Raw genomic sequence first — 18,323 nt, 5'->3', positions numbered from 1 at the left:
ATCTTGTAGGTCTAAGATCTTTCAAAGGAAAGAATATGTGTATATACATATGATGAAAAAGTCACTAATATTTTAGAAAAATCTTTTTTTCTGGCAGTCACTGTCATTCTCATGAAACTTATTCAACACCTTAGCAAAATGATCTCTGTTTTACACATACAGCTAAATGAATACTCCTACAATTCATTGCAAGCCTACCATTGTTAGAGATTGTCATGATTTTTTTTTTAACCTCTTTTATGTAAATATCACTGTTCTTATCTTGAGTAGGTTTAAGTGAGTGGGAAAAAACAAAATTTGGTGAGATTTGGTAAAATTAGGGTAACTCTTAGGGTAACTTAAAGAGTCAGTTGAATTAGTTTTTAAAATCATAAATAGCTTCTTTCAGAAACATCTATGTTTTGATGCTTATTTTAAAGGTGAGAATGGTAGAATCTTTCAGCCGGCACATTTCCGAGAAAAGATGCTGTCTTGTGTCTCATTACATTTGCTTATCCTTTTTGATTATGGGAGAAGAAAAAAACAACAATTAACCCCCCCCTCAATAAACAACCTAACAGCTGCTTTTAACAAGATTAAAATCCTTCTGAGCAATGTAAAGGATTGAATGTGAATCAAATTCAGCAGAATTACCCATGGCAATCCAGCTCCAGCACTCACTTAAAAGGCACGTGGTTTAAAAGCTCTGTCTGAAAGAACTATTTACAGTTTAAAAGGGGTGAAAAAAAAAAAAACCAAACACCACAAACAAACCAACCAAACAAAAAAAAAACCAACAAAACCCTCATCTTCATATCTCAAAATTCTTATTTTAGGTTTCTCGTAGACAAACCCTGGTTCCAGATGATAGCCTGGTGCCACATGACTGAGTGCCAGGAAAGTTAGCAAGGTCCCTTGCCCAAAGGTTAATATTTGTAACAAGAAAGATATTTTAGCTCAAAAAGTAAACAAAACAAATAAGGACTCAAAAACAGGCCTCAAGATGATATTCTTGAAGCTGTTTTCCTGCTGTTGTGTCACAAATAATCATTCTGTATATATCTGGGGGTTTTTCCAGATGATGAAACTGGGTTACCAGTCCCTGGGGACCACTGGGATTGTGGCATTTTCTCCTGTTGGGGTTCCTCTAAAGGTGCCAAGGAAAAGACATGAATCAGCAAGTGCATGAAGAATAGTCACAGTTGAAAATAAAGGCGTGTTATTTAGCTCTGGCTTTAGGACTGTACAGTTTTTAACCTATCAAATAGATTATATATCCTATAAAATACAAAAATAACACATTTCTTTTGCCTAGGAGCAACACAAAAGCAGGGGCTCTTGGGTCCATGAAGGGAAGCATAAATAGTGCCTCTCCTTCAGGGACAAAAGTGCCTGGGCTGCAGAAAGTAAAAATGCTTTGTCGTCCCTTGGTCTTACCAAACAAGACACGCGAAACAGCGTAGCTGAGAAGGAAGGACCCTTTCCCGGTGCGGATACCCAGTGCATCAAAAGCACCCCGGTTAGTTCAGCTGGGGCCCGTGATTTCAACACCACTTAAAATATAAAATACTTTAGTCATGAAAAATCAGCTTTGCTCATCCCCATCCCTGCTCCAAGGCCGTAAGGGATCTGGGGCTGTGAACTGAAACTTGCTGAGAAGTCATCCCCCAAGAGCCACGTGGTTCGTCCCAGCTTTTGGGGCGGATCTTCCACTCGGGGAGTTGGGCTGGGAGATCTCCGCATTCCTCCCTTTAAGATGAAGGAGACAGGCACAGATGTGAAGGCAGAGATGTCTCCAGTCCTCGCCTGTTTGCTGGTTTTCCTGGCGGGCTGCTGGGGATGCCAGCACCATGCCTGCCACTGCGCAGGCAGGGTCTTCATTTGTCAGGAGAGCAAGGTGGTCCACGTTCCCTGGGACATCCCCGCCAACACCACCGAACTGTAAGTGGGGTGAGGGAGCAGTTGTCGCCGGCTCCAACAGAGCAAGCTGCTGCTTGGCAAGCCAAGGGTTGGGCTTGTAGGGAGGCAGTCTCTCGGGAGGCTTACGCCAGCTGTTTGGAAAGCACAGCCTTTCCTCTGACACTCGCTTAATTACATCTAGAAGCTCTTCTCCGTTACTCTGATCGCGCTCATTTTAAGATCTCTGTTAAGAAAAGATATGGTACGTTATAATGCAAAGCGCCGACTACGTTTTAAACAAGCTTCCTTGGTGCTGTGACAGTAATTTGAAGCATAAAGTCTGAGCTTTCTTTACAGCTTGCTTTAGCGTTGTCGAAACATGTAGTGTAACTTGTCCGCCCCGAACAACTTGATGATGAGCGTTTGTGTTTGTACTGCGGGAGCTTCCCAAAGGTTTGCGCTTGTTTGCCAAGAAGCAACTTAATGTTTTCTTCTTGAAATCACTGCGGGCATTGCAGAAAGGACTCTGATAAACATTCGGGGAGCGATCCTCCTCTATCTGAGGAGCAGCACGATTGCAGTTGGAGAGAGTGAACATAAAGATACCGTACTGCGTTACTCAAGGAAGGGTTTTATCTATCTTAAAGCTTCTCTTTGTTTTCCATAAAGTAACCTGAGCAATCCGGTCTGACAGCTGTTTTCTGTGTCAGTAGCGCAGGCGAGCAAAAACCTTACGCAGCAGCGAGTACTCAACTGTGTAAGCGATTGTTTTAATTGTAATTTTTTTTAAAGCAAGTCATATCACCCCTTACCTACACCCACAGGTGTCTGACATCGTTATGACCTGAAGGAAAAATGAAAGGACTCGTCCTGGATAAACCCTTCGATTAATAAGTGAGTGGCAAGTTTGTAGAGAGGATACAAGGAAGAATGATATGTCACTAGTCAGAAACATATAACCCCGTCCCAATTTTACACACCACGATATATCTGCGGATACTATCCCACAGTTTTCCTAGGGCAGAAGTGATATTTTGTTCAGAAGGAGGAGCTGTCATGCTTACTGAATAAGTAGACTGTGGTGAAAACTTGAGAAAAATGTCTGAATTAACCACAGAAGGTCAGTAAAAGTTTAAATCATTCTCACGACTAGAGGGAAAAATAATGCATCTGTGATTTGGGTCATCTAAATCCTGAGTGAACCATGCTCCAGGCATACACTGCTAATTTTGTTTAATTTTGCTTCGATTGTTTCTTTAGATTACACAGTTAAGCTCTGCCTTCTAGGGATTAAGCAAAAGCGGTTCATAATTATTCCTATAAAGAAGCAGAGTTTTATATCGCCAAAAAGCACCTGTTAGTAAAATGGGATTTGTTTGCAGCAGACCCTTGTTAACTTCTAGAGGGTTTGTTGAGGATGCTAATTTGCAGGTTCCTCAGCATGAGTGTGCATTCCCTGAAACAGGCTGACTACAACACTAGTCCGACCAAAACCAGCAAGTGAATCCTTTCTTCTGGCAGCATCATACAAATACTGGAGTTAGAGTCTCTCAACTTGATTCTCTTCTCACTTACACCAGTTTTCAGCTCCTTGGGAGGTAATTCTGATCCCATTAAATCAGTATAGACCTGGGATTGATTTCAGCATGGCTTGTGAATTTGTCCATGAAAACTCTGTGCGTTGCTTTGAATATACCAAGTGTTAATGTTATTAAATCCAGATACATTATCTGAAAAGCTATTAAGTGACAGATAAAGCTTAGATTTTCCTTCAAGGTCAAAGGGTGACTCCAGAAAGATGCCTTCCTGTGCATGTCTCTGCTGAGTGCCCAGAGGGGTGATTCAGGTGACTAAAATAGATTTTACTGCTCCAGGTGCAGTTGCAAATGCAATGTTGGTAACAGAAAAAGCTTTATGTTTCTCCAAAAAGCCTCAGTGAGTCAAAAGGGGTTTAAAATCAGTGTAGCAACGTGAGCATTGATGGCCACGGTATCTAAGGACTCCGTACAGGTTGCAAGCACAGACTTCTTGCTAACTACAGCTCCTGCTAGGTACTTTTTTCACTTAAGAGCTCATTCTGGGAGTGCTGGATGTGGTCTGGTTTTGTTTGACGTAAAGGAGGGGGGTTTCTTCAGTACACTTAGAGCTCTTCACCTTCTCTTACGTGCTCTTGATAGCTTTCCTAAGCTATCCTAGTGTCCTTTCCTAGTGCCTTTTTAGATGTTCAATAACCTGCCGATGAAAGCTTTGGAGAGAGAAGAGGAGCCTGATAAGCCTCAAGCACTTCTCCTGTTGCCGTGTGTTTCTGTTCCGCTATAGCTGTTTCGTAAGTCGGGACACTGGCATGCGGCATCCAGCTCTGTTACTTGGTAAGAAAACTCAGGATAACGGTAAAAATATTGCCCTCAACAACCATTATCTCTGCTCTTTGCCATGGCTGATTTACTTTTTTACTTTTTTTTTTTTTTTAATTTTTTGAGGGTTGGCCACTGACACGTGCTGCCATAATGGGTTTCTTTGTGGTTGGTTTCCTGACAGTGAGAGCTTACGCTCCATGGTGAACGTGAGCTCTGCGGCACGGTACAAGAGCCGGGGTTTTGCTCCCGGTTGGATTAACATCTGCTTTAGCAAGGGTGTTGCAGAGGGGAGAGCTGGCAGCCTCTTACCGTGAGGGATTTTAGTTTGAACTTACGATGTGGAAACAGAGCAGAGATCAGAAGCCACGGGTTTTCATTACTCTTCTTGCTGCCACAGCTACTTTTTCACTTACAGACAAAAATCTCATGAGAGGATAGTTACAGCTTCGTTTGCACGTCGCTCCTTGCAGGTTTGCTCTGCAGCTGGCATGCTCCGAGTGTTTGCAGGGGAGGCTGTGGTTATTAGCTGTTTTGCTTTATAATCTTTGCCTGGAAGAGGAGTTGGATAGAAGTATTCTTGGCATTTTTTTTATAGATACTGAAATGCCTGTGAGAAATGTAGATGGCTGTGCCTTACAAGTCTGGAGGTAATCCACGAGAAACAAGAGGCCAAAAGTTCAGATGGGAAACTTAGGTTCATTTGTGTCAAAGTATTAACTACTAATTGCCTCACAGGGTGAGAAAGGGGGAGTAACTCAGTAGTCACCTAAGGCAGTTTACTCCCTGAAGATTTAAAACAGTTTTAAAATCCAGCGTCAAGCTTTGTAATCCATCCTTAGTATTCACTAAGATTTCATTTAGTCATTAGAGGTCTTGCTTTGAGAAAGTAATGCAAACAAAAATAACTTGTTCTCAGAATAGAAGAGATCCTTCTTAAGATTTATCAAACTAATCAGGAATGGATGAATATCAACCGGGAATACAACTTGAAATGCCGGGAGAAGTTTACTCATTCTCTTACAGCACCCTTCCTCGCTTTTGGGTTTCTCTTCTCAGCAGTGCTTGAAATCCCTCTTCCGATACCCCAGGGAAACAGAGCGCTCTACCTCAGCAGCTAGGTGCAACCATTTGGGCAGTAGACTGTGTCTCTGATTTAACTAAGTAAAGCAACGGTACAAGGCAGCTTAAGAAGGGAGGTGAAAAAGGCTGCTTGGTCCAGTTCTGCTTGCAATCCTGCAGAGTTATGCGAGAGAAATGTTAATATCAGCATTTTACCTGCATCCTGTAACTAATGCAGTGATTAAAGGGTATCAGGGAATCAAATCTGGTCATGTTGTATTTGTTATAAATACAAACTGCCCCCAACTCAGTTACTTTCCTAATTTTCTCCTGCTCCTAAACTTGACTCCCTTGATGTTTAGCCCTCCTTAGCTGGCATGCAAGTGCAGCAGCCGACAGCAGCACGTAGATGTTGACCAGTTGGTTCCTTCCACCTGACTGTTTCTACACTGTGGAGACGATGTGAGAAACATCTCTTGAGAATGGAAGCTCCTGAAAGAAAGCTTGCAAACTTGGATATGTGACTCAGCTAATTAAAAGGAATTGTTTAACATGTTAGTGTGCCAGAGGCTTCAGCAGGAGAGCGGTGCCAGTTTTAGGAAGGAGCAACTGAGACGGCTGAAATAATTGACAACAGAGACGGTCCATCATTTGGCACCCATCTGTCAAAGTGCTAAGAGGAAACCGCAGGTAAAATAAATAAAGCCTAGGCTTGATCATGCGGTGTTCTGTATTTTAAAAACCGTTTTCTGGCTTCAGTAGCCAGTTTAGCTGTTGTCAGAGCAGTTTAGAGCTATGTTATATAGAGTGTTTTCTCCCAAGCATCTGCAATCTATAAACAGTGAGGTTCCTTTACTTGCTCTCTGCATAGGTGTTTTTGTACAAATGCTCAAGGATATTTATTTTAGACTATCAAGTCAAGGCTAAGTAGATGTCTGACCACTAAAACAGTGGCTGCCTTGAAATAGCAAGTTCTGTGTCATGCACTAAATGAGTCAGAAGTGCTTCCCTGCAACAGAAGCTGCAAATGATGTGAACAGCAGCTGCAACACTGTTATTGACAGCTGCAATTGGGATTTTTTTTTTTTTTTGGTGCTTTCACACTTGAAGTTGAAACTACATTGAAACCTGCAAACAATTACAGTGCTTGCTCAGGTGTTTATACGGATGAACTGACCTTAATCTAGGAAAGACAGGATGTGAGGAGGATAAAGTAAACCAACAAAATGAAGACCCATGGATCTTTCAAGTCCCTGTGTTATGGTAGTTAATCATATAGTTAATCAATAAACCCACATATTTTCAGAAGAGGATGAGAATGTTTGTACAGCAGAGCATATTGAGAACATATTACATGTTATCCAAAGCTTTTTTCTTCTTTTTTTTTTTTTTTTTTTTTTTTAATTTAAACCAGCTTTGCTTCTGTTAGGGTAGAAAAAAGTCTGCAGTTAGTGCTACATTCTTCTCTTCCTGAATTTACGATCAGTTCATACTTTGAAGCAGAAAGCTATAGAGGTTGCTGTACAATCACTGGCTGTATATTGGTGAAGTCATCCAACGCTTATGCTGGATTCTGTATTTGACATTTTCATTGGGAGGATAAAAAGAAATAGGCACAGCATAAGAGAGAAAAAAGAAAAGGAAGAAAGTGACACTAAAGGAGGATAATAAACTCTGCAGGGTAGATCCTCAGCTAGTATAAATTACCAAGTACATATCTCTATAGAAACATCCAGTTTCCAAAGCTTCGGGAGCTTTTCAACACAAGGAGGTATGCTGCGCACAATAGGCGTTGCTTTGCAGCACGGTACTGTCTGCTGGCTTACCCGTGATACTGTGGCGATAAATGCATACACGTGACTTTCACCTGCCTCATAGGGACTTCATGCAGCTTCATGCATCCGTGAGAGGTGTCTGACCGAGTCTGAAGATGTATAGATGTGTGCATACGTATCTAATGTATCTTGGAAATCAAAGTGCTTTCACTTAAAATTTAATGGCAAGTCTCTGATTTGTTAAATCACTGAGCTTCTTTCCCGGGAACACAAGACTTGATTTTTGTTTGCCTGTGGCATGGAGCGGGTACCAAGGTCTATGCCAGCTGATGCCCTTTGCTGGGGTCAGCTACAGAGAGCTTCTCCCAAAGTTCTGGCTTTTCCAGCAGCCTCTGTCACGCACACACACACATGTAAAAAGCAGAGGGCCCGTGTCACATCCCCACACGTCTGATACCAGGCAAAATGGGTTCCTGGGGCTTGTCAGCTCCACATCCAGAAATAAAGCCTCTCTGTTAGGCATTTTAGGTACGTTCTGCTTCACTTCCTACAAAGAATCAAAACTTGCCTATTGAATGAGATCATCATCAATGTTTTTCTAAAGTGTTTGGAAGATTAAACTAGTCATTTGTGGGTGTTACATTTTCTTGTCTTGAATATGGCGTCTTCATCTGGGGTGTCTCCCCATTCAAATCTTGTTTCATATAATTATAACCTAGGAGAGTTTGACAGTAATGTTATTCATGAGATGCGAGCTGGTAAATACCAAGGTTTAGCATAGAGGCACAGCAAGAGAGAAAAGCCCTAGTAAGATCAGAAATAATTAGTTTTAAGCTAAAATGTGGTTAAAATGGAGGAGTTGGCAAGCCTAGGGGACATTACAAAGGAGGATGGAGGTCTGTCTTTTACTTCTCCAACAAGAACGTGAGTCACGAAAGAGATTTGAGGAACCATGAATTCACCGGTGCCGTGCAGCAGTTAATTTCCTTTGCTCTGAATGGCATGCCATGCTAAACTCTTCAACAGTATGAGTGATTTCCTAGCTTCATTTATTCCCCTTACTACCGCTTCTCACAACCCATCAGTTTTCACTGCACAGAATTAAAACACTGTATTTTAGGCTTTGCTGCCTTTTCTTTTCTAATATTAAAATGTATTAACTTCATCTCTCATCCCACCCAGGGAGGCCAATACGCTTTGGCCCAGGGAATCCTACTGATGCTCAGAGGTGACTATCACTAGCTGGGCGAGCAGCACACAGTCAGACCTCTACAGAAAAGTTTTGAAGGGTCCTTTTATGAGCTTGAAAGACATTAAAGTGCTTATGTGCTTCTGTCTCAGCTTTGCTGAGTTGCCCACCCATCCCTTATGTAGGGAGGTCAGGGTGTTTATACAGAGGGGGATGCAGAAGCTTTGTGTGTGTCGCTCGTGCTCTGACCCAGCAGGGTACAAACTGCCATACCGTAAGAGCCACCAAGCCAGGACAACTCATCCGTTATCCCTGTATCTGCATTTGTCCATGCGATACGCTTTCAGCTCCTCAGTCAGGTTTATAAATGACAGCTTGGGAATTTGAGTTGACCGTTTTCTGGATCTGGCCCTTAGCAAAGTCATATCAGCATTGCAGTCCTGAAGAGTAAAGTTTATTATCTCCCTCAAAACCCGGGCCACGCCTCTTAAATTAAAAAAAAATAAAAATAAAAATTAAAAAGCTTCTCAAATATTTGATCTTCCCAGCAGCATTTCTTGAGGTGTAATGGAGAAGAGATCTCCAATGGAAGGTGTCCTTAAAAGCTCCAAATTTAATTCCTCTGGAAGAATATCACACACAAAATGTGTCGACTGATAAGCCAGCAGGAGAAAGTCCGCTGTGCAGCTCAAGGGTTTCCTTTGCCGATGCCGAGGGGGTATCGTCGGGCTGGCATGTCGCTGAGAATACTGGGTACGTGGAGAGCTTAGCAGGGGTGAAAGAAGAGATCGGATAAGGAATGCCACGAGAACAGAGGGAACAGTTGCGCAGAAGAGAGGTGCCAGGTGAATATACATCCCAGAGGGGAGAGCTGCTCTAACTGCCAGCGGTTTGTGTGCAGGAGGGGGTCCTGCAAAGCCAAACCGAATTATCTAGCAAAGAAAAATAAACAAACCCGTTAGACACCTAACTGCGGAGCGAAAGAAATCCATGCTAAGTTCAACGTGCCTCGTGGCATTTTAGTTAGTTCTGCTTAACTTACCTGGGTGTCCTTGTGCAGGCGAGCTGAAAGGTAATTGGGGTAGGTTCACAGCTAATTTAGATTGTCATGGCTTCATTAACTTCAGTGGAAAGAACTAAGTTCATTTTCACTGTTTGGCGATGGGGGCCTTTGTCAGCCACGTGTTGTTCATTTTGGCAGCAGCTGATTGGTAATTAATATGTGTGTGCGTGTGTGTTTGGTAAACAAGATACTTTGAGCACAAAAGACAGGTATTATTTTTCATAGCAGTCTATTAGTATTACACAGCGAGGGGCAAGCACTTTGGTAGCAAAAGTCACTTTTCTTTGTTTAAGACCTTGACCTTTTCAGACAAAACCTGTAAATTATTTCACACTCTTTGCCTGTAGTTTGATTGGACTGCTCTTATTAGCAGTGAAATTTAAGTCATTAAAATGAAGCTTATTTCAAATTATAGGTCAGAGTAAAGCCTGGATTTCATATAAGAGTATAGAAAATGATTTTTTCTAATTGTCTTGCATACACTGTAATAAGGAGCCCAATTTCTGCCTTTACTCAGGTGCAGCTTCCTTGATTTTGGGGGTCTAGGGTCAGGAGAGCTTGTGATTTGTTTGCTTTTGCTTAATGTTTTCCTCCAAACATCATTAGGTGTTTCAGAAGCTCAGCCTGGAAGGTACGGATGCTTCTTATCTCCCATTACCTTATCAAGCCACTCGGATGCATTTGCTCCTGGTTAGCTAGAGGAGAATTTACAGACTGCTATTAATTATATGCAGAGGGAGATACGTTTCTGAGCGAAATTAAAACAGCCTTTGACCCAGCTCGCTATGAACCAATCTTTGTTTTTCATAAGTACATTGAGCTTTCTGAGCCCCTGTCTTTGCCTGGACTAGCTAAATAATGATATCTCCTTGACTGTAACATATTCAGAACCTGCTATAGACAGGGCAGCCTCAACTTTAAACATATACCTGCTGGGTGAGCCTCAGGCTGAAGCTTTCACCTCTGTCCACTCTCTTATCTACTCGAGAGTGCGGTTACTAGTCAGCATTTTAGCATATTTGCCTGGAAATCCTGTTTCGTGAACGCCTGTGGAGCACTGCTCTGATAATGGTCCTACTGACATAAAGTTTCCCCATAGCACACCCGAGGATGCACTTTCTGATATGAATCTTTGTCCAAATACAGTCAGTTAATCAGAATAAATTTGTAAACATTTATTTGTAAGAAATCTGTGAATCTTCAGTGGTTTTCCACAAATGCTACGTGCATAAATATGCAGTGGGGAAAACTTCCAAGTTTTCAGTGTTTGATTCATCTTTTGTTTGAGAGTGGAGCAAGGAGGGAATATACTTTCAAGTGATGGTCAGCAGACACGTTTTTAATTTGAAATAGTAGTGTGCAATGAAGAACTGGATTGGCTGTGTGAAGACTGGAAAAGAAATTGGTGCTCGTTTTCTTAGGAGAGTTTCTAGTGTTCTGTATTTATGTGCTGAACATAAAACTGTGGGATGCAGCGGGATACCCATAAAACAACCTCCCCTCACCCTTACCCCAAAACCAGATCCTACCCAAAGGAGCGAAGGCAGTAGCGTGCGTGCACACACCTGCGCGTGTGCAAGGGGTGCCTGTGCCTTTAACCTCCGCCTCCACCGGTTTGACTCCAGGCAAAGATGATAAGAACAAAAACCAGAAGCACATTTATGTAGCTGTAACTGATAAAACGGCCAAGGCTCAGGTGGGAGAGAATAGCAATGGAAGGAGGGACTGTCTGCCTGTCCCGTTTTCCCAAAACCAGGAGCATGGGATGGGAAGAAGCGATATGTCGTTATCTGGGGTTGGTTTTCTTCAGTCGTCGCATAGGCAGCGTATGGATTATAATGGTTTTCTTTACACACCCCCTGAAAGCCTTTTAACGGTTTTATATTCTGTGCTATGCCTCGTGCTTAGAGATGATCCCTCTTGCCTGCCCTTGGCTTTGAAAGGTTTGGATTTCAGTGCTAACTTCAGGGTAAGCTCTGACTTCTTTTTTCACTTGTAGCATCGCACGATATAAATACATTAGGCTATTGCCTTTAGTAGCCCAATAGCATTTTTGAGGAAAGAGCCTTTGTCAAAGGGCACCCTATCCAACGGGAAGCACTCGTGTCTGTGAGAGCCACGGACGCTCGGCGAGGTAAGAAAGCAAACCTGGCTCCAGTCAGTGGAAGCACTGCCCGTGCTGCTTTCTCTGGTGTCTCCAGTCCCTCCACAGCTGCAGAAAAGGAGCACACATCAGCCAAATCCATTTTTTCCTTCTTGTTAACTGCTGGGAAGCGATCAATTCTGACGAGTCTTTCCTTGGAGTCCAGTCTCCCAGTAGGTATATTTATAGACATACAGAAATTTCTGAACAAGCGATGTGTAAGAAGAGGGGCTATAAACCCCCCTGCTATGGGAAGGCAGCGCGTTGATGCTAAAAAACCTGCCTTGTCCCTAAAGTTTTCTTTGGACAACAGAGCTGCTATGGAAATTTTTGCTTTTCTTTTTTTGGCAAGTGGAGAGTCATAAAAGAAGCACAGACTGTGTCAGAAAATGACAGCAAAACAAGAAATGCCCTGGCAGGACAACAACTCTCTCTAGGTGGAATTACTGGTTTGGGGAAATACTCACTGTATCTGAATCCCAGGAGCTGTAATTTCCTATCTGCAGTATATTGTTGCCATGGCAGATGAAGCCCAGACCTCATTCTTCAGTGCTTTGAAATCGGCGTTAGTGGCCCCTGTGAGGGAATACCCTGCAAGAAAATCTAGGGCTTGATTCCACCAGCGTTCTTACACATCCTAATTGCTTGCCCAAGCAGCTCCGCTGCCTTCCAGTGGGATGAGTCGCAGGTGTGAAACGACCCATCTGTACGTATTTGCAGATTCAGGACTTTGTGCTATTGCAGTAGACAGGAAACCGCTCTAGGGAAAAATAAAGTGGATGTTGAAAGCACAAATGAAATAGCCAACTGTTTAAATTTATTTTAAATTATTAGGGGAGACTTTAATTGTTTTAATGGGCCATATGGAAATCATAAGATTTTCTTAGGGCTCACAAAGTTTTCTATAAATATTAACTGATTTCACAACATTCCTGGTAAGTACATAAACATAATTTTATCCATTATAGAAATGGAAAAGCTATAAGATGTAAAGGACAAGCAATTTCCCAAGAGTACAGGGTAACAAATCAGTGGTTTAGCGGCGACTATAGCCCCTTCAGGACTTTATTCACCAGACCATACTCCTGTGGCAATATATTTCCTTGTACAATAGGAAAAAAAAAATTACCTTTTGCACCTTCATATTCCTTTCTAATAACTATTTCTCATCACAGGAAGGCTTTCTGCTCAGCAGCATGAAATGCAGGCCTGCTGCTGTGAATCTCCTAAATAAGGCAGTACCAAGTCATAGTCGTACTATTTTTTAATGTTCAAGCGATGCGTATAGAGTTTCAGGGGTTTTTTCCCTCAAATATATTTTCACTGACATGGTACCTCTGCATCATCACCTTTTCCACTTTCTTCATTTCTGTACTTTTCTAGTATCAGTTTCTGTCACTCTATTAGAAAAGCGGCATTTCACAGTAGTGTTACAGTCGGTAATTTAAAGACAGCTGAGGTGGAGATTTTTGTGGGCATTTCAATTGCGGATAACCGTTGGCTCTGTTATGGTCAGTAGGGCTGCCTACAGAGCACTAATTGGAAGGTTTTCACCCCTTTGTGAGTTTAGTTATTATCTGTATGTCTCCTTAGCTAGAACCCTTCATAAATATATGAATGGTGTATCTATAGGATTTATTTTTTTATATACACATTATTCATGCAGCAAGCAATATTACTTTGGTTTCCTTCATTTCCATACATGTTATTGCCATGTTATATCGGTGTGGCTGAGCATACTGCATGGGTCCACACCCCCGAAATCGGGGAGTTTTTTGAGCACTTTACTCTAGAAGTTGGGGCATGTCCATCCAGGGCTTTACAGGAGCACCGCACGGGCTGGACGTGCCCACGAAGTCCACGAAGTGCCCGCCAAGGATTGCTTGCCCTTGGACGTGCTGAAGCCCTCATCTGGTGGAGACAGCCTTGTAGCTTCAGGGCTGTGGACCAGCAGAAGCTGTGGCTTTGGCATTTTGTTTGTCTGTCAGAAGCGTGGACGCCGTCTGGAAGAAACGTTCCAGCAGCGCTAGAAAACAGGGAGATTGGCTCTTTGTTCAAGGCTTTGAAAGACTTTATTTATTTTTTTCCCCTCTGTGTCAGACTGCCAAGAGGCGGCCTTGGTTCTAGGTATAGATTCATCTGTTTAGTGTCCTCCAGGCTGAACGCACATAGTGGTGGTTATCAGCTAAAATAGGGAATGAGGCAGGGGGTGCTTCAGAAGTTCTTGCTTGCGTCTCCTTGAAGATTTTCTGCATTCCACAGAAAGCTTGTTAACCTCTGCTTTGGAGGGATGGCAGACTGGTATTTTTGTTAGCAGTGCCTTACTTGCCAGCTAGAGTACATCTTTACAATGCTCATCATATAAAGAAGTTTATACATTCCTGTAAAGCACCTTATGCCAGTATCCTACTTTTATGAACAACAGCTTTAGGCTTCAGCCTATGTTGCATAGAAGCACTCAGGGTTTTGTTAGTCTGAACTCAACTGATTCATGTTGGCTTTCGATTGTAGAAGCCCGCAACACCCAGAAACCTTAATCTGCACTATGATGTCAACTGCTTTTCTTAAAACACTCCAAAGAAGGAAAAAGGTGCACCTAGACTTTATGGAGGTCTATATTTCACCTTTGCCATCAAGTATAGCATCAGAGCAGGAGTATCCATGGTGTCGAGTTCTCCCAGTTGGAAAGTCCTTTTCCTACACCAGTATCTGTATTTCAGCAGTTGCTGTAGCAGAACCCAACAACCATGCTCCGTCTGCTAGCCTGCCTAACAGTATGCTTCCAAGTTATGCATGGCTTGCGTGATCATCTGAACGTTCTTCCCTCTTGTTGATCTTCTTGAAGAGGTGATGATGGAAAGTACTTTCCAGAAAAAAAGGTGTCAAACTGATCACTAACCATTCCCTGCTATCTCAATGCTGAAATAGCAGTAGTCACTATGTCAGAGGCTACTTCTGCCAGATAAAGGGATAATCAGCTGAAACATCTGTGTGTTTCAGAGGATTACCCTTAAGTGAAGGAGGTAAGAAAAATCAAAAAGCATACACAAAGACAGACAAGATGTTGGTTGAGGCTTTCTATACTTCCATTGCATGTTATTTGCTCCTCTGTAACTCAATATATGGGCCCTAAATACTGTTTTGGTGAATGATAATAACAGTAGCACTTATACAAACTGCAACTTTTGCCAAAAGCAGCATAAAATAATCTTTTAAACACTGCAGTCTTATAAACAGAGCCCTAGGAAATAAAAATCCTTTACAACTGTCAAACTCGGAGCAAACATTCATTTTCTCATTGCCAAAAGTGTGCCTTAATCTGAGAAAGTGAGAGAGAATGACCGCTATCATGCCTACTCTTTGAACGATCTATTTTCAAGAATAGATATGGATGTTACAATAAAAAAAAAAAAGTACAAAAAGAAAAAAAACGTGGTTGGGTAGAGAGATGAAATAATCAAAAGGGCTGAAATAACAAGCACTACATCTAACCTAACGGAGCAAGGGGTATAAATTAGTGGCGCATTTTTGTCAACAAAGTAATCAACTACAAAATGCATGCTTCTCTCATTTTTTGCAGGGCCAACTCATGTTTAAAACTTAAGAGACTTTTTACTGTGTAAAACAGAGCAAAAAACCAGGAGAATCTACAAGGAAGCTGCAATTAGAGTAAAGTAAATAATGATGCAGACCTTTGAAATAAATCTGAGGGAAAACTTAACAGTTCTGGAAGGGTATGTGTGAAACTTCACAATGACATTTCAGGTTTGGTGGTGATGCTGACTGTCATTTTTGCTGGCCCTTGGTTAACCAAGCCTCTTGCAGCGAGTTCTATCAGCTAGATAAGACCTGCAGCACTTAATGTACAGTACGTTGGCTGATTGTGGCTGTCGCCAGAGAAGAATGTGAGGCCAACTCTTTTTTTTGTTACAAACCCTGATTGGGATGATTCCATCTCTGCATAAAGAGATTATCATTACATCGTTGATTGGTTAACCTCTGTTCCCATTATTCAGGCTTATGCATGCGATAAAAGTTCCATCCAACACATGCTGAAAAATCAGTGGAAGAATTCCTATTGATTTCCATTAGATTGTGCCATAATATTGGGGCCAGTCTTTCACTGCATTGCTTTAGCACTTGGTCATCAGTACTGAAGTGTCAGCTAACAAAAGCCACGGAGCTGTAGCAACATTTTTCTCATGTGACTCATGAATAGATGTGTATATAAAATGAGAGCATTAGACAAAGCCAAGTTCTTATACAATTTATACCTCTTTAATTATCTTCTGTCACAGCAAGTTATCATTGTTTTTAATTAAGCAAATGTCCTTAGACTGGTAAAATGTGCTGCTTCATGCTTTATCCCTGCTGGAAATGTTTATTTCTGTCTTGAAATTTTAATATGAAATATCCGGGAGGTGGAAGGAGAGCAGAGGTTTCAAGCACCCTGACATCCAGTACTGTATATTACGTTTCCCTAACTCTATCCTCAAGGTGAGCAGTCAAGATAAGCCAATGATCTACAGCCCATCTAATTTGTTTTTCCATCATTTTCTTAAGTTGTCTTATGTGCAATAATCATTACAGTGTAAGTGATAGTGCTGGAAAAATCAATTCTTCCTCACTGAATAGAAAATAACTTACACTACACTTGAATCATAATTGGTATTTTGTTTATTTTGTCAGACTTGCAGTTAACCGCTGACTACTTTGGCCAAGAAAGTTCTGTGTCTTCTGGCAAAGGCACTGCTTGCTATAAAACATTATGAAATCTACTTGTGATTGAAATGTAATAAAAACCGCTTATGGATCTACACTGAATTTTCTGTCAGATGTTCAATATTATGTCCTTGAAGATTAAAAAGTCTCTGAATATTTATTAGCAAGATGGAAGGCTATTCCAGATAGGCTTTGAACCATGCTCATCACTGGAGCGTGTGAATGACTTTCAGTAGTACATCTGTCATATATTCTATTATTGTAAGATTATTATTCCCCTTTTGCTGTTTATCTATAATTCAACCACAACAATGAAAAAGACTCTTATGCGCTATACGTGGGCACAAAGCCCACGTAACTGATGCCAGCTTTTCAACCTGGGGATGAATGGGAGTTAGCAGAGGTTATCGCACCGTGCGTTGTTCTCACACCTCTAGGGTGTCACGTGGTGTTCCAAAAACCTCTTCACTTATACTGTCTTTGATGAAATAAATTCAGGTCTGGTAGTTTGTACTCGGCTTAATTTTAATAAGTTATATTGGAGGGGGAAAGAAGGGGGTTTTTTAAGTGCTTTAGTTTCCTGTGCAGCACTTGTGCTCTAGAACTGATGCTCGGAGCGTTTGGGATGAAACCCCGATGCGATGAAAGGGGAGCTCATGGTGATGTCCCAGTGACGAACAGTACAAGCCCTCCACATGCAGACTCAGGGCTGGTGACCTGGCGTCCAACTGAGACGTGAAAAGCGGTTTGGAGCTGCAATATGCTTTTTCTGGGTTTCATATTGTTGGGGGAGGAGGCCACTATAAATCAAAACAAGCTTACCTGAAGCAGGGTCATCCCATATCACCCCAAGTAAGGAGGCAGGCGGGATTCTCCATTTTTTCCTACCCTTGTAGGTGGTGCGTAGCAGGAGTGTAGCAGGAGTGCCTGTGTGCTGTACCCTTACATCGCCGTGACAGACCAGCCCTTGCTGTGAGCACCCACGCAGCGGTGTGCCCGGGGAAAGGCGCTCCGTGCAGAGCGGGCACCCCGCTGCTGGCACACTCCTGCTCGGCTCCTCGGTGACCCAGCCCTGTGCTAGCGGAGCTGGCCCCGCTGTAAGACACTGCACCTTCCCCGGAGCAAAATCCCTCTGGGAAAAACAAAGCAAAACAAAATAAACAAAAAACAAACACAACAAAACAAAAAAAAACCCACAAAGGGGAAAACAAGATGCCTGTGTGCAAACGCTTCCTCCCACTGCCAAAAACCTGATTGCAGTTACTGACGTCCCACTCGCTCCCCTCCAGCTTGGATAATCCTTGGCTGACTATTTGGGGGAGAGAGAACTCCTGAACGTTCTCCAACACCCTTCCCTAATCTTACATGTGGAGAGACACTTTTCCAGTAATTTGAACAAGAACTCTTTCACCTGAGCACTAAATCCCATGTATAATGAAGGATACTTTGTGCTTCTTTTAGTTCTATTTAGTTCTGTCCTCCCTGTAAATTCCAGCATTGATCTTCAGGACAAAGGATTCATTTCCTGATTTATTTATTCATTAATTAAATTATTTTTTTCCTGCTGAGGAAAGGAAAAAGAGAGGGAGGCTGTGTTTGCGTTTGGAAAACCAGGAGCATTTTCAGGCTCTGTATCCAACTCTGCGTACAGCTGTTCTGGGAGAGATACTGAAAAGCTGCAAGTGGATTCTCGTGCCACCTTATCTCGTTCAGACAAGAGAAGACACCCCTTGGCTTATAACGATAAGCTAAAGCCTTGATCGATTTGATCTGTGCTTTTGTCCTTCTTCATAATTTGAGCTATAGATTCTATTTATTAAAACTAATTTAAAAAACACAAGCCCTGAGTGCTCTGCTGTTCCAGATCAGGCTGCTCTGGGCAGTCTGATCTGCAGCTAATCCATTCACTGCTGATTTATTTTCACTCTGTTTTCAAGCAGAGTTCTGTTCTGAGTTTCATTTTTTTTGTCCTCTGTTTCTCTCTGAGAAAAAAGACATTTAATTTCACGCCTCCAGTTAGAGCAGGGGGGTCTAGATTCCTTTTTCTGATATATGAAGTGAGCTCAGGAAAGTTTACCTGGCTCATATTCATGCAGGTTTTGCTCAGATGGTGGCCCACTGTGTATTGTTCTCTATT

General features: G+C 42.1%; 1 protein-coding gene across 1 annotated transcript in view; it reads left to right on the top strand.

Annotated features, from left to right (window-relative positions):
• The first annotated feature begins 1,753 nt into the window (after positions 1–1,753).
• Positions 1,754–18,323, top strand: part of FSHR (follicle stimulating hormone receptor) — an 83,090-nt gene continuing 66,520 nt past the window's right edge. Inside the window, exon 1 of the mRNA XM_054822973.1 lies at positions 1,754–1,920. Within this exon, the coding sequence (XP_054678948.1) occupies positions 1,769–1,920 (152 nt within the window). The 5' untranslated portion in view covers positions 1,754–1,768. The remainder of the gene's footprint in view (positions 1,921–18,323) is intronic.

The sequence above is a fragment of the Grus americana genome, chromosome 3 (assembly GCF_028858705.1).
Source record: "Grus americana isolate bGruAme1 chromosome 3, bGruAme1.mat, whole genome shotgun sequence".
In the NCBI taxonomy this organism is placed as follows: Eukaryota; Metazoa; Chordata; class Aves; order Gruiformes; family Gruidae; genus Grus; species Grus americana.
Note: the sequence above shows the minus strand (reverse complement) of the source record. Positions and strands in the feature narration are given on the sequence as shown.